The sequence below is a fragment of the Pithys albifrons genome, chromosome 9 (genome assembly GCF_047495875.1).
Source record: "Pithys albifrons albifrons isolate INPA30051 chromosome 9, PitAlb_v1, whole genome shotgun sequence".
Taxonomy (NCBI): domain Eukaryota; kingdom Metazoa; phylum Chordata; class Aves; order Passeriformes; family Thamnophilidae; genus Pithys; species Pithys albifrons.
Window position 1 is genome coordinate 15788740 of NC_092466.1, and position 14315 is coordinate 15803054.

The following is a 14315-nucleotide window of genomic DNA, read 5'->3' on the forward strand; positions in this document are numbered from 1 at the left end:
GGCTGCAAAGACCTGAAGGTGCATTAAAGCTTTTGATTTCTCCCCCAAATGCAAGTCTAAGATTTGGGTATTGGAGGTCAGTTAAAAGGCAGCTGTAAAGTTACTATGATAGCTCACTCCAATTTTTGGAGTTTCATGAGTAATGATAGATCATGAGAAACTGGTATCAGAGTGGCAGAAGCCCAGAGATCCGTGGTGGATTTGACAAGACCAAAGTCATGAGGTTTTAGGAAGTTCACCTTTCTCTTCTGTCACTTTAGACAAGATGCTGTGACTAGGTTCATCTGTCTGGAAGGACAGATGAGGCTTATGAAGTGCAAAGCAAAGGAAGGGAATGGAGATTACCTCTCTGCAATGATAAGCTCCCTGGCTCTTGAGATGTGAAGTCATTGGTACAAACAAACAGTTTCTCTCCCTGCTTCAAAGGGGGAATATCCACAGGTTCAACAAAGCTGCTAGGAAACTGCCCTAAAAGGAGAAGCAGTTGTCAGCAATGAGTCTTACCTGTAGCCCACCACCACCTCCACCCTCTTTCCAGATTCTGGTATCTATTCATCTCCTGTTAAAGGCAAATACCCATTTATCCTGTGTGTCTCAATAGCATGGTGGAAGAGGAATGAGTTTGGGAGTCAGGAATTCCTGAGGTTTTAAATGCTTATGAGCTAACAGAGAACCAAAAGCTGTGTGCCCTCAGATCACTCCAGGCAACCAACACACTGTGTTTGTTACTGCGACTGTGCCATGAGCATGGAGTTTCTGGCAACTGAGATATTAGGTTTTCTCTGCTTTTACTGCTTCCTTCCCAACTCAGATCCATGGTGAGTACTGAGAGATCCATAGTGCTGGATGCTGTCTCCTGACTGGGCTAGTAGCACTTCCAGCATTCCCTCTTGCTGACCCAGTATTTTCTAATAAAACGTGGAAACACCAAATCCTAGACATCCAGAGCTTTGCATTGGATTTAGGCAGTTTGGTGTCTGCTAGCCTCAGTTTCTTCCTTCACAGTTTTAACCAGCTCTACCTCTTTTTCCATATCTTAGTTTCCTGCTCTGTACATGGAAACAACATAATGCTCTTAGAAAGGAAGTCATGGAGCTACAGTAATTATTCCACACAGACTAATGAGAATGAGGCTGCAGCACCTTCAAAGCCTCTATTCAAAAATGCTTTTCCAGTTCCCTACAACTTTAGTTTAGAAAGCTGGGCATAAAACTAGAAGAGCTGTTCCAAGAGAAAGCAGGAATGGAAGCAGGTTTTGAATTAAAGGTCATTAAAAAACATTCGGTTTGACTTCAGTTCATTGGTTTATCTTTGAGCTATGACACACATCTGTTTATTATTCCTTAATAGCTTCATCTTCTTGAGAACAATCTCACCACTTGTGCTGTAACACAAAACTGTGGTGAGAACTGCAGATGTCATTTTTGCCCAGTGACTTTGGCAGCAGCATCAGGATCAGGTACATACTCAATGACACTTATCAGCTAGATGGAGCACAGGAGAGAAATCCTCCTCTCCAACTTTGCTCTGTCCATTTTTGCTTTACACAGGAGACAGATTGTGGCTGTTAGGAGAGTGCAGACTGCTGCTACAATGGCAGCTCCATCTTTATAGCCAGGGATGAAACTCCAGTCCCACTCTCCTGCTGAAGACAGAGGCAGGCTTATGCTTTGAAGTGGCCTGGTTTTCCTCTCGCTGAGAGCTCACACATCCTCTAATATCAGCATTAAGATGAGAAAGAGCTGCCTAAACAGAGACTATGAGACTCCAAGTGCTTCACTAAAAGGATTTTGCTGCTTCAGAAGTTTCTCACACTTCTCCAAAAGTTTGGAACTGGCATGCTACTTCAAACACACGGATATTGATGACAGTTCGTACAGGAAAATGCTTTGAAGCGGAAAGGAGGAAGCGGGGCTGAGTCAGAGAGCTTCGGGGGACACATGGACTCTGCTGCTGCATCTCCAACTGACTTGACCTGACAAGGTCACTTGGATGTAGATGTATTTCCAGTTTCAGTGCATCTGTTTCCTCTCTCCCCTTCCACCGCCACAGCAGGTCAGCACATAAACTATCCAGGAAATGGGCTGTCTCACCACAGAGAATGGAACAGTGTTGTGAAGCTCTCATCTCCTCAAGAACTGACCCTCCACTAATCTCTCTCAAAAAACAACAAACAAGCTGTCTGAACAGTAGAGACAAAGCTGGCAGGCAACCTGCATCCTCAGTTTCAAAAGCCCCATGAAAGATTTAGTAAATCAAATCAGGTCCTGCACAGTGCTGGCCAAGGAAAGGTATGCTCATGGAGTGGGTATTTACCTGACGCATCTATGGATCCAGATACAGACACTTCCAGCTCTTACCTGTGACACCTTCCTTCTTGCCGAGGAGCCAGAACTCATCCACCACAGCCAACACCTCAATGACATCTCCCACGAAGAGGGGCAGCTCTTCAGAGACGCTGGGACAGAAATCAAAGACTGCTCGTACTACGGAGCCAGCCTCCATTGCGCAGGGTCTGAAGGTGGATCAGTGCCTAAGGCTGAGACAGTGACAAGTTTGTTAGCAGCCAGAAACACTTGAAATTACCACACATATGCTCAGAAAGCAAAACCCTTCCTGAGCACAAGAGGCAGAGGAGAAGTGTGAGGGAGGGTTCTGTTCTGAGTTCCCTGACACACCTTACCATATGCTACGGGAGCCAAGGGTCTCCATCAATGCAGCCCCCGTGGTCTAACCTGCCCTGTCTGGCCCCTCTGGCTATCTCTGCAGGGACATGTGTTTGTTCTGCAAGGTGAGGAGAAGTAGCAAGAAATTTGGAAGTGAATTCCCATCAGGAAGGAAGCAGGAGGAGGGGAGGAAGCTCAGCATTTCCGTAGCACACACAGCAAGGCTCTGAGCCTGCCAGGGCCATGTGGACAGACAGTACCACCCCCTTGCACATCCCACCGCACATGCTCTGGATGGGCACAGGAATTCCCCTCCCAATGCTGCCACTCAGGGCCACAAGAACTGCATGCTGAAGCAGTGTCACACTTCTGGCCCAGCAAGGCAAGAGGCAAAGAAGTCCGCTGAGGCTGTTCACGCCACCATTTTCTTCCCCACCAGTGAACTCTTCCCAGCCCCACTTGGGCTGACTCAGCCTAGGCATCCTCAGATCTGACTGGAAATATCCCTTCCGCCTTCTAGGTACCTGGCTCAGTCATCCCCTGGGGGCCAACACCTTGGCTGAGATGAGGGTACACACCCTGTCCAAGGCTCTGGGATTCAAGGCTGAAATTCCCCGTAGCAGAGGACCTGAAGGCAGGTAAAGACCTCCTCATCAAGGTCTATGCCCTGGATTCCCCCTTTCTCTGGAATTGGCTGCTGAGCCAGGGCACTTCCGTGTATCATTTCTGCTTTTCAGCCTCACCATCAAGGCAATATATTGCACCAGGGCAGCAGCAGTCCTGCAGATTAAGTTGTTCCTTCGTCTCCTCCCAGATTCCTTGGAATGGAAACGGAAAAGTTCATCCATCCAAAGCGACCAGGAATTATTTCTCAACATCAGCATCTCAGGCCAGGGAGTGTTTGCCTTCACTTTCTCTCTTACTGCAATTACAGGCACAAGATGGCACTGCCAGCACCTCTCCGAGCTGCTTCCAGAGCCCTGCCCTCCGCAACACTGGGATGTCAGCATCCTCCCCATGGCACCGACTGCTTTCCTCCTACATCACAAGCAGAGTCCCTGCTCTGTCCATTTGGACACAACTTCCCTGCAATGGGACCCAACCTCCTCCCTTCCCAAGGCACCTCTAAGTATACAGTGAACTATTACACTCCAAGCACCGTCCAGCCAGTGATACCCATCCCTTACTCAATATGGCTTGTCAAACCACCCTGCCTACCTGATAGCAGAAAGAGCACAGTGACAACACAACAAAACACAAACGCATGAGCCCCCCATTTCTCCATACAGGCACACACAGCCCACCTGAGCCCTGGAGAGTCAGGAAAAGGGGAATCTAACCAGAAAAAACTTTCCTGCTGACGGGATGAAACTAACTTCCAGTGAGAGTGCCAGTGGGAGATCCAGGCAGGGAAAAGCTTTCTGCTGACAGGACCACTCTGTTTATCCAGTTTGACTCACCTCCTGGGAACAAAGCGGGTTTGTACTCAGCAGAAACAGCTTCCTCAGCACGTCTCTTCCCACCCCCAGGCCATGTCCGTACTGCAGCCAGCACACTGTGGCCCAGCCTCTCGCCATCCTCACCTCTGCTATCCCATCCATTCCTCCTATTACTCTCCACTGCCTTCCCCATACCATGTGGGCTCCTTGGGACACAGGCTGTCCCTTTGTCACCAGCTTTGTGCTGGCTGTAGAAACAAAGAGCCCAATATCCAGCAGCTGACAGCACTCTGCCACCAAAAAGAGATGAATGGACTGGAGTGAATCAGGAGCACAAAGAGCTGCAGTTCAGGATAGCAGAAACCTACTGAGGCAGAAGGAGCAACAGTATTAAAAACATGACCATGTGGAGCAGAGAAGATGGAAGAGCCATCAATTAGCTCGGAAATACTAACGGCAAGTCAGGATCCATTGGCTGTTTGAGGTGGGGTGGCTGGGACATGTTGCTGCATGCTCTGACGGGAACAGGAGAGCAGCAGCAACAGGCGCAACAGTAGCAGAGGCTTGCAAGGTGCACCCCACCCCACAGTGAGCTCAGGGTCCTAGGAATCCTTACTCTAAATATTCAAACTTCACAGCAGCATTGCACAGAGAGGAGAAAACATATTGCAGACACAATTACTGCCTTGGGGTAGTTTCTCCAGAAGCACATGATGGTACAGTAAGATTTCTTGCATTTCTTCTGTCAAGGGTGTAATGTAAGAATGGGCTGAGGTATGCAAGAATTATAGCATGTGTGCTGCAGACCCAGACCCTCGTTTTGCTACAGTCACTGCGGCTGAGGATATGGCCTTCCCAACAATCCTGCCCATGAGAGCAGGAGTGTCACTTCCTTAACTCACCTGCAGTTCTAAGGACTCATCATTAAAATGTGCAAGATTTTCCAATGAGACAGAAGATTGCGAGTGACAGGCAGGACTGCAATTGTTCTGCCATGTATATATTAATTACAGTTATAATAAAGCACTAATGTATTCACGTAAAAAGCATTCCCTGAGAGGTAGCTCATAAGAGAGTGTGAAGTAACTTCTAAAACTGCCAAAAATAGAATCCCAACAGGCCCGTGTTCCCTCCGAAGTACCAAGAAGAGCAGGATCACCCTCTGACTCCATCCAAGTCTAGACAGTATGCCCCTGTATTCTCAAGCAGTAAATCAGTCTTGTGGGGCTTGCTTGCTCCATGACATGAACTGAACATAAAATATTATGTTTTCCAGGACCTTGGCCTTGTCTTACTCCATGCAGAGCTGTCTGCCAACACTTTCTGCAAAACCCCACCTAGAGAAAGAAGCCTCCCAACATATTCCAGACTGGAAACTTACTGAGTCCAACTCTTCAGGCTTAATAGTGGACCTGAGCTTCTCCCAGATCCACCCCAGATCTGGCAAAAACAAACATTCAGCCACAGCTCACGCAGAGGCTCCAGAAGGAAGAGCAGATTGCAGGGAGAGCAGGGCTCCGCCTGTGATCCCCAGTGAGTCACGGCTCCTGACAGCTGGCCAAGCACCATCCCCTCTCACCTCAAGGATGGGTGATGCCTGCCAGCCAGAGGGAAGGAGGGAGGGCTCTGCGACAACTAAGTATACGCAGGGATTTCACGCTGGGGGAGGTCAGGAGTGGCAGGACTCCTGCCCCGCCCAGCAGCAGACCCGCATCCAAAGAGAGCCTCACTGTACAAGTATGAAGCTGTGGCACAGCAGCAAACTCACCCTGCTGAGAACATACAGGCTCTGTCTCGCTGCCTGATCCTGCACAAACCAGGTAATGTGTTCCTGGCACCCGACCACAGCCTGCCTGGTGCCAAGCTCTGGGCCTGACACAAAAGCATTGTGCAGCAAGGATAGAGTGGATTCCCAGGGCATTAATCACCACCCCTCCCGGCCTGCCTGCATGCATGCTCAGCACACATTAACATTACCTCCATGGAAGACTGCCTATCCCATTTGCCATTAGCCCTGGAGCGTGTCTGGTCCAATGTCAGCTGATGAAAGGAGGGACCAGAATGAAATAACAGCTATTAACTCTGTTACAATATTGTTCAGAGACCTTCCACACAGACTGGATCAAGGCACAGCAGCCAAAAAAAGACATTTACACACAGACTCTGACAACTTCTTGTATCACTCCTCTTTTTGCAGCTGAAATTGGGCAGAGTAAGAAATCTCAACAGACTTACCAGCATCTCAAATAATTGTCAGGCATTTGGTCAAAGTACTATCGGTTAGGTGGAAGCAGGCCTCCTAAAGATGATGAAGAAAGAGTTTCAATCACTTAAGGCAGCCATGTGAAGAGATCATTTTAGGTTGTTTACAACAAGTATTAACAGCCCTGGTAAAAGGAGAGACCCAAAAGGTTTGTGGACAGCTAATTCAGTGGTACTCCCAAAGTGCTGCTCAGATCATCAGATAAAAACCAGTAACAGAAGGATGCAGCAACTTAGCAGCAAGGCAACCAAACTTGGCAGGTGCTACTGCCACTCATTTCCTCTCTCAATAAAACATTTCAGCTTCTCAAGAAACAGCATGGTTAGAACTGAGTATACTCAGTAATGACAGCACCATAACTAAAAGACAAATGTTTCACCAAACAGACCAAACCATGCCATCTGGGCACACTGGATTTGTACAAGGACAAATGGATTCTTGTGCAGCAGACGTCTCAATCTCTTTAAAAACCTTACAGCCTGTGTGAGCAGCAGACCAGGAATGGGCTATATTCTTCCACTGATGACAGCTCAATGTCTGTTCACTGAAAACACAATCCACTCCCAGAGACAGAGATGCCCCTTGGCCCTGTTCAGTGAGCCCTCAAGCTGCTGGCTCTGGCTTCAACAAGAGATGTGCTGCAGCTCTCACTGCACTGTACACTTCAGGATCAGTACACAGTGCACAGTGGGAGGAAAGCAGGAGTTACGCTTGGCTTCTCATGCCACTGTGTCAAGAACAGAAGCTTACTAACTACATGCTGAGGCTTTTCTACCTTTTTCCTCTGTTGGTCCCCATGGTCTCCAAATCTAGACAGCTCTCTTTCCCTCCTCCTTACCCCACTGTATCTAGACGACCTGGACAGTTCTCATCCACACTTCTATGGTAGGACATTGCCTGCACACCAGCATGCCCTGGCTGCTCTGGCCAGCCTTCAGAGCTGTCACGACTGGCAGTGAGTGACTCTCCCTGCTTAGAGGAGAATATGTTGCTTTGTAAGGCTCCTTGAGGTCCCTGCTTGCCTGCCCATTCCTGGTTGGAATAAACAATACCCCGTTGAGCCAGGCTGCCTGGGCCCCAGCTGGAGATGTTGCCAATGCAGGGACTGTGGCTCTGCCAAACTACAGAGCTGACCCTATGAATCCCAACAACAGACGACACAGCAAGCAGCGCAAAAACCCAACTAACGGTGCTGGGGAGAGGAGCCTTGTCCTGCCAGGGAAATGCTGATCACTGCAGCTTCTTGTAAGGACACGCTGCTTGACTCAGCAGATCCCAAACAGTCCCCCTGCTGAGCTTCACACAGTGAGAAACAGCATCTCTTTGCTCCACCTCTTAACTCCATATGGCTCCCAGGAGGAAGAGGAATCTCCTCACTTCAAAAAGAAACAGCTTCTTTTGCTTTGTCTGGGACCTTATATACCAAAAATCACTGAAATTCATGTATTTAGGATCACCAAGCCCTCCAGAACCAGGACCATCAAGAATAAGGGCTGCTAAACCAGGCTCTGGCCTCCGCCACACATGTGGCAGTTTGGGGTATTCGCCACAGGAGCTCTGATAGGTGCCACACAAGTCATTCAAACTACTACATCTCTCCAGCTGGGCTCTGGCTGGCAGTGTTCTCACCTGCTCTGTTGCAGAACATGGCTGAGGGCAGGCTGGTGGTTATTTGTGTGGGCTAAGTGTGGTGTGGGAAGGAAGGAAGAGGGGGTTTGTGTTGGGTCAGAAGGCAAGAAAATGGAAGTCATCTGGAAACTGGAGCACAGCATCAATTTTTAATGCAAAGCAGAACACCTTGCCACAACATGTGAGCAAGATGACTGTGATGGATATTTAATCTCTGGCACTGGGGACCCAAGCATGTAAAGACCAAAACGATGGCTTAGGAAGAGTTTCCCTAATTCTATATGGTGTGGCTGCACACACCTTACAGACTCTTACTGAGCCCTGTCTCCTCCCACTCCAAGGCGCACGGCTGTCTCTCTTGCCATTTTTGTAGACAGACTAAACAATACAACTTAGAATAAGGAACAGGGAAAACCCCAAGAGCAGCACCATTTCTATTGTGCAGTACCTGTGTCTGGGCTCCTGAGGGTAAGTAGTGTACAATTACAAAATTAGTCTTGACACTTTAAGTACATATCCAAAACAAGCTGAACTGGGGCTACAAGGACATTCCTTAACACTGCAGCACTTGACTTTGCACTCTCAACAATATTCTTCAAGATAACTTTTGGACAAAAGGCCATTGTGATACATTAGTTACTGGGCAGGGAGTCTAGAAATCTGAAATTACTTGAGTTTGACTTGGAAGCTCTGCTCTTAACTCACCATCACTCCTGTTCTGCACTGCTTGTTATCTCCAAAGAACCTAAAACCTCAGCAGGGATTCTGCTGATATCTGGACCTCTTCCTTTCAGAGTCCCTAGATGCTCCTGAGAAGGATACAAAGAATTTTATTTCCTAACAGAAAGGTTCTAAAAATAAGACAAAGTAAAATCTGTGTCGCTCAGAAGTAGGGTTGAGCAACGCTTAGAATGTGATTAGAAATATACTTTTGTTGGAGGTTGAGGGGAAATTACCTCTTAAGGCATCAAAGTGCTAAGGTAAGCACAGCTCAGGCTGTCCCACCCAAGCTCACATCACCACTGTCACAAAGTCCATCTGAACAGTCACCCACTGCAGGGACACCTCAGCTGCACTCAGAACCCTGAGATGTCACACAGCCACACCATCTCACAATGGCTAGTAGAGCTGGTGCTCTGTAAAGCTTTGAATGCCACTCTTTTCCTCTGCCCTACTGCTTAGTTCCTCCCATCCCACTGCCAGCTTCACAGTTCTTTAAAACGGTTGCCTGTTTGTACTAGTTTTTAATGTCACTAATAAATCTAAGCTGGAGAGAGAACTGAAACCTTGGCAGAGCAGAGGACTTCACAAACAGAAGAGCAGCATTGGCATTATTTATTGGTGCTATGGAAGGCTCCTCACACAAGCAGGACACATTTAGACACTGCCCAGCACGACTCACAGCCAGAGTGAGTCAAGATGAGGGGGCTGATGGTGACGTCTTGCAGCACGGTACAGAGACTGTATTTGGCAAAGCATCTGCAGAACTGCAGATTCTGAATCTATGAGCTCTTTCAGAGGGAGGAAAAGACAGAATTGAAATGGAAACAAAAGACAGAATGGCAGAGGCAATGGGAAAGGGAGCCTTTTCAGAAGAAACTGAAAGTTAAACAATCATGACAAACCTGAAAAACAGATGTCAATGCTTATGACACAACTGAAGGCTTCCTAAGTACTACAGCAAGAACAAGACGTAAATGGACAGAGGTGGGGGATTCAAACACCAGACACAGCAGCACAGGTCTCTGAACCCAGAGGCCAAATTGCATCACAGACAAGATCAGCTGAGGCACCGCTTAGGGTCAGCAAAAGGAACAAAAGAGCAGCAGAATCAGTCTCAGTGCATGCTGAGGGTGACCCAAGCCTTCATGCCCTGACAAGGCCACGGGAGGAGTCAGCTCCAGTTCATCTCTGTTAAAATACAAGATGACTATGTCAGCCTGAGCGATGCAAGAAGGATTTGCATTTGCTGAAGTGAAAACAAACAGGGAACTCTACTAAGTTTCTCTTCTCAGGCTGGCTCAGAGTGGACGGTCTCGGAGAAGCACCTGGGAAAGGCACAGCGCTGCAGCCTGGAGCTTCTGTTATCTGTGTACAACTACTTGTGCTGCCCTTCCCCGGGCCCTCCGCACCAGACCACTCTGGGACACCGACGTTGTTTCTACAGAGCGAGGTGCTCCTGAACAACCAGCCGTGCAGGACACGCCAGCCTCCATCAGCATGCCAGCCTGGTGGGAGCCCACCCGGGTTACCACTGCTTGCACAGACACGACTTGAGAGCACGATCCCAAGGGGAGCAATGTGCGGAGCACACGGGCGGTTCCCTCTGTACTACAGCTGCTCCCTTCTGCCGCGGTGCCCGAGGTGTTTCCAGGGCAGCGTGGGCGCCAGCGGGATGGAGCCGCCGGAGTACAGCGAGCACCCAGCTGGCCGCGCACGGCTGGGCGGCCAAACGGTGCCCCAGCCCAGCTGAGAGGGGCGCGCACCCACCCGAGCCCGCGGCACCGCCCGAACCAGCAGCACCTCCGCGCGGCCCAGGGCAGCCACTCGGGGCACACGGCAGCACGCCGGGGCGGGCAGGGCCGAGGCCTGGGCAGGGGGTGCCGGTGGTGGCGCAGGCCTGCCGGCCGCGGGGACACACCGGGCGAGGGGAGCCGGGCGAGAGGCCGGCGGGGCAGCGGCCAGGCCGGGCAGCGGCGGAGGGCAGGGAGCGCCCGGCTGCCCCCGGCCGCTCCGGCGGGTCCCTACCTTCTCCCGGCCCGCTCCGAGCGCCGCGGCCGCTCGGGCCCTGCGGGTCCCGCTCCCGCCTCCGCCCCCCCCGCGGCCGCCTAGCCCCTCCCGGGCCCCGGCCGGCCCGGCCCCAGCGCCCGCCCCGCCGCCCGGCCCGGCGTGGTGCCTCCGAGAGGCGGAGCTGCTCGGGGGGGGGGCCGGCCCGTAGCCTGGGCGGCGCGGGGGCCCCCGGGTGACGTCGGGACATCGTCCTTTACAGCACCGCCCGGCCCCAGGCTGCGAGGCATTTCCCCCACGGGGACCCCCCGACGCGGGACACGGTGCCCAGCGAGGGTAGCAGGCGCGGGGACGTGAGGTGCAGCACCCCCGGAGCCTCCATGCTGGCACCATGCGCCGTGCCCCGCGCCAGGCTGCTGGCACAGCACCGGGAGCCCGGCAGGCAGCTCCATGCAAACCCTCTTCGACGTCCCCACAGAGCGCTGCGGCCTTACAGGCACCGCCGGGGCTCCCCTTCCCCGCTGTTGCTTTCTCCTGGGAATTTCTCCCTGGCTGTCGGCTTCAGCTTTGGCAGCAGCTGATGAGTGGGTCTACACTGTCCATCTGGTGCAGACAGCTAGTTTGGCTGCTTAGATACACTACAAGATCATGCCAGAGCACCAAGATGGAGAAAAACAAATGGTTCCCCAGCAGAAATCCGTGGCAGGGCCGGTCAAGTTGTGCATCACAGAGAGCAGGGCACACCAAGTACAGGGAGTCCTGCACTGGTTTTCCTGGCAGGCCAAAAAAAGCCTCCATGCCCCAAGGGACACCATCCCTCAGCAGCACACGGTAAAGCCCGGAGTCTCTCACCCCTCCCCGCAGTTATCACCGTTTGGCGGCACTTGTTTGTGCTTTTAGCTACACTTCTCCATAGCAACCACACAGATGCCAGCTTGACTTGCCACCAGCCGGGAGCGGGCGTGCGGAGCGAGGTGCACGCCCGCTCTGAGTCGTGCACAGACTCGGCGCTGATTCCCCGTCTGCTCTCCTAAGGGGGAACCCACACTGCTGGCATGGTGCGATGATTTTGGCAGGGGGCCTGAAGCTGCACAGGGAACGGGTGCTCTCTTCCCTGCAAGTATGGATTCCTGTAGACGGTTTACTGGTGCTGAAGAATGAACACCTGCACTAGGGCTCTAGATGTCATCTGACCCAAAATTTCTTCTGTTCTTTCCTGCCAAGATCTTTTTTCATCATCCCAATTCCTCCTGCAGCCTTTCAAGTCACTGCCATGATCAACTCTGCTGATATCCCTGTCAAAACTGTCCCACTTTTCTTTGACTTATTTGTATTTTCCCTTTTTCTGCTTCCTCCATGCCAACTACAGAAAGCAGAAGACATTTGCCCTCCTGCCTCTCCCAAGGGCCTCTCAGTTTGGCCTAAAAGTTTGGCTTCATTTTACTCCCTTTGCTTAAATGTTTTTTCAGTGTCTGCATACGCTTCTGTTCCCTTAATCTCAGAAAGGGTAAAAGAGAATGGAAAAAGGTTTGGAGGCAGGCAGTAAGGATGCTCAGAGATATGGGAACAAACTGTACAGTGAAAAACTGTAGGCTGTGACTCTTCAGCTTGGAAGAAGAACACAGCGTGGAGAAGAGGTCTACAAAATCATGAGTGGCCTAGAGAAGATGGAGAGGATTGACTATTTGCTGTGCCTTCTGACACAAACCTGTCAACTGCTTTTGTCTTCACTGGAGCCTCAAAAGCCTAAGAAACCACCGTGCTACAGGTGTTCCATCCAAAGGTTTAGAATTCTTTTCAGCCCACACTTCTTGCAACATTGGGGGCGAAGTTCATGGCAGGCCTTTGAGAAATGTACTTAAAGAATCCTGCCTCAGAAATATTTTGTAATCACGTTTTCACATGGAGAGCTGTCATGGCCAAATGGAGCTTTACCAAATTGTTCAACACAAAAATATTCAGAGCTGGGAAGAGAATGAGCTGGACAAATCCCAGTCCAGAGAAAGATTCCTCCAGAGGGCTGTATCTTGCAGGAACCCTCTCGTAGGGGAAAAAGTTTGTGACTGAGACTGTAATTTTTCTACTGCACTGCCAGCCCCACGAGCAGCCTGTGAGGGTGAGTGAGGTGGTCTCCTGGGCTGCTTGTCCTGTTCTAGGGAAGAAATCGCCCTCCACTCACTCTGCCCTGGAAAGTAAGTGGAACTGATGGTTCCACATTTTCTAGGACCACAAGAGGGCAACACGAGAGCACCCTGCAGCCAGCAGGCTCAGCTCAATAGCCTGTGACACTGCTGGGATGCAGGTAGCACGGACAACGCTGTGACTGCTGAACTGGTCAGTGTCTCCAGCCCACACTGGCCTCTGCGGACCAAAATCACTCACAGCCACAGTTAAGTGCATTACCATTCCTGGCACTTTTTTGCAGTAGCTTGTACAATTAACATGCAAGGGACAGCTTAGTCTGCGTTTACAAGAACAGGCATGACAGAAAGAGCTGCTGTTAGTAGGTAGAGCTACAAGAGAGAGTGTGTGTGGCTAATGCTGAAAATGCCACTGCACCTTGTAGCACAGACAGAGGAGGAGGTCACAATGAGGGATGAAGTGCAGAATAATGCTTATGTAGAAGGGTTGTGTTGGTCACAAGAAGTGATGTCTGAAAAAGAGAAGGAGCAAAGATGTTTTGGGGACACTTTTTTGGACAGGCTTGAGACAGAAACGGGGTGATAGGGATAATTAGCCAATGAAAAAGAAATAGCTGGGGCACATAGTTGATACTGTTTATCCCTCTGGAGTTATTTATCTTCAATGAAGAAAGCTAGATATGTTTTGCCTGCTTTATCATGGAAATAACCAGCTTTGTTTCTACTCTTGCTTCTACTCCAAACCTGCCCAGACAGCCTAAGCAGCATTTGAAGCCTCAGCCTGTGGTACCCCACCTCACTGAACTATGGATCTTGTCTTTCCTAAACCAATTACAACCTGTATGGCTTATGCTGTACCCATACAGCACACCACTGGCATCAAGCATCCACACTTCCCTGTTGCACATTGATGAGACTGAGGTTCAGGCTATTTGTCTCAAAGGAATGTCCAATAACCTGGCTTGGACTTCTACTCATCACTAGTTACAAAACCTCACCTTGCTGCTCCTATGCTCAGACTAATAGTTTGCATTAGCTACAGCAGACCCCTCAGCAAACCATCTGGTTTGAGTCTGAAGACATAAGGAGGCGGGATAATCCCTGGCTTTTGCCAGCATGCCTCATTTCAGCCTGTCTGACTACAAATAATCCAAATCAGCTACTAGAAAGTCCCATCTGCACATTAAGATCAGGAGATGACCTTGGACCACCACCTCCCAGTATTGCCAACCAGTAATAGCTATGCTACATGTGGTTCAAACTGTGTTCAGAGCTGCTCCCATCACTGCCTGCTTTAAAACTGACCCTCCTCTAACTTCAGGGTCTACAGGCAGCAAGTGTCCTTACCTGAGGGAAACGCATGGCACTTGCTCCTAGAGGACTAGTGCCAGGATTCATGTGCCCAGCTTGTGAGTGCAGCATACACCAGGGTCTGGTATGCACTAGGGTT

General features: G+C 50.4%; 1 protein-coding gene across 10 annotated transcripts in view; it reads right to left on the reverse strand.

Annotated features, from left to right (window-relative positions):
* The window catches only part of DNMBP (dynamin binding protein), a 32639-nt gene extending 21819 nt beyond the window's left edge, over positions 1-10820 (reverse strand). Inside the window, exons 1-5 of one of the 10 annotated variants that reach the window (XM_071563545.1) lie at positions 10746-10815; positions 8703-8806; positions 6341-6404; positions 2361-2539; positions 346-468 (exon numbers count right to left, since the gene is read on the reverse strand). In XM_071563545.1, the coding sequence (XP_071419646.1) occupies positions 346-468; positions 2361-2505 (268 nt within the window). In that variant the 5' untranslated portion in view covers positions 2506-2539; positions 6341-6404; positions 8703-8806; positions 10746-10815. The other 9 variants (XM_071563548.1, XM_071563546.1, XM_071563543.1 and 6 more) reach the window with 9 other exon arrangements.
* Positions 10821-14315: the final 3495 nt, after the last annotated feature.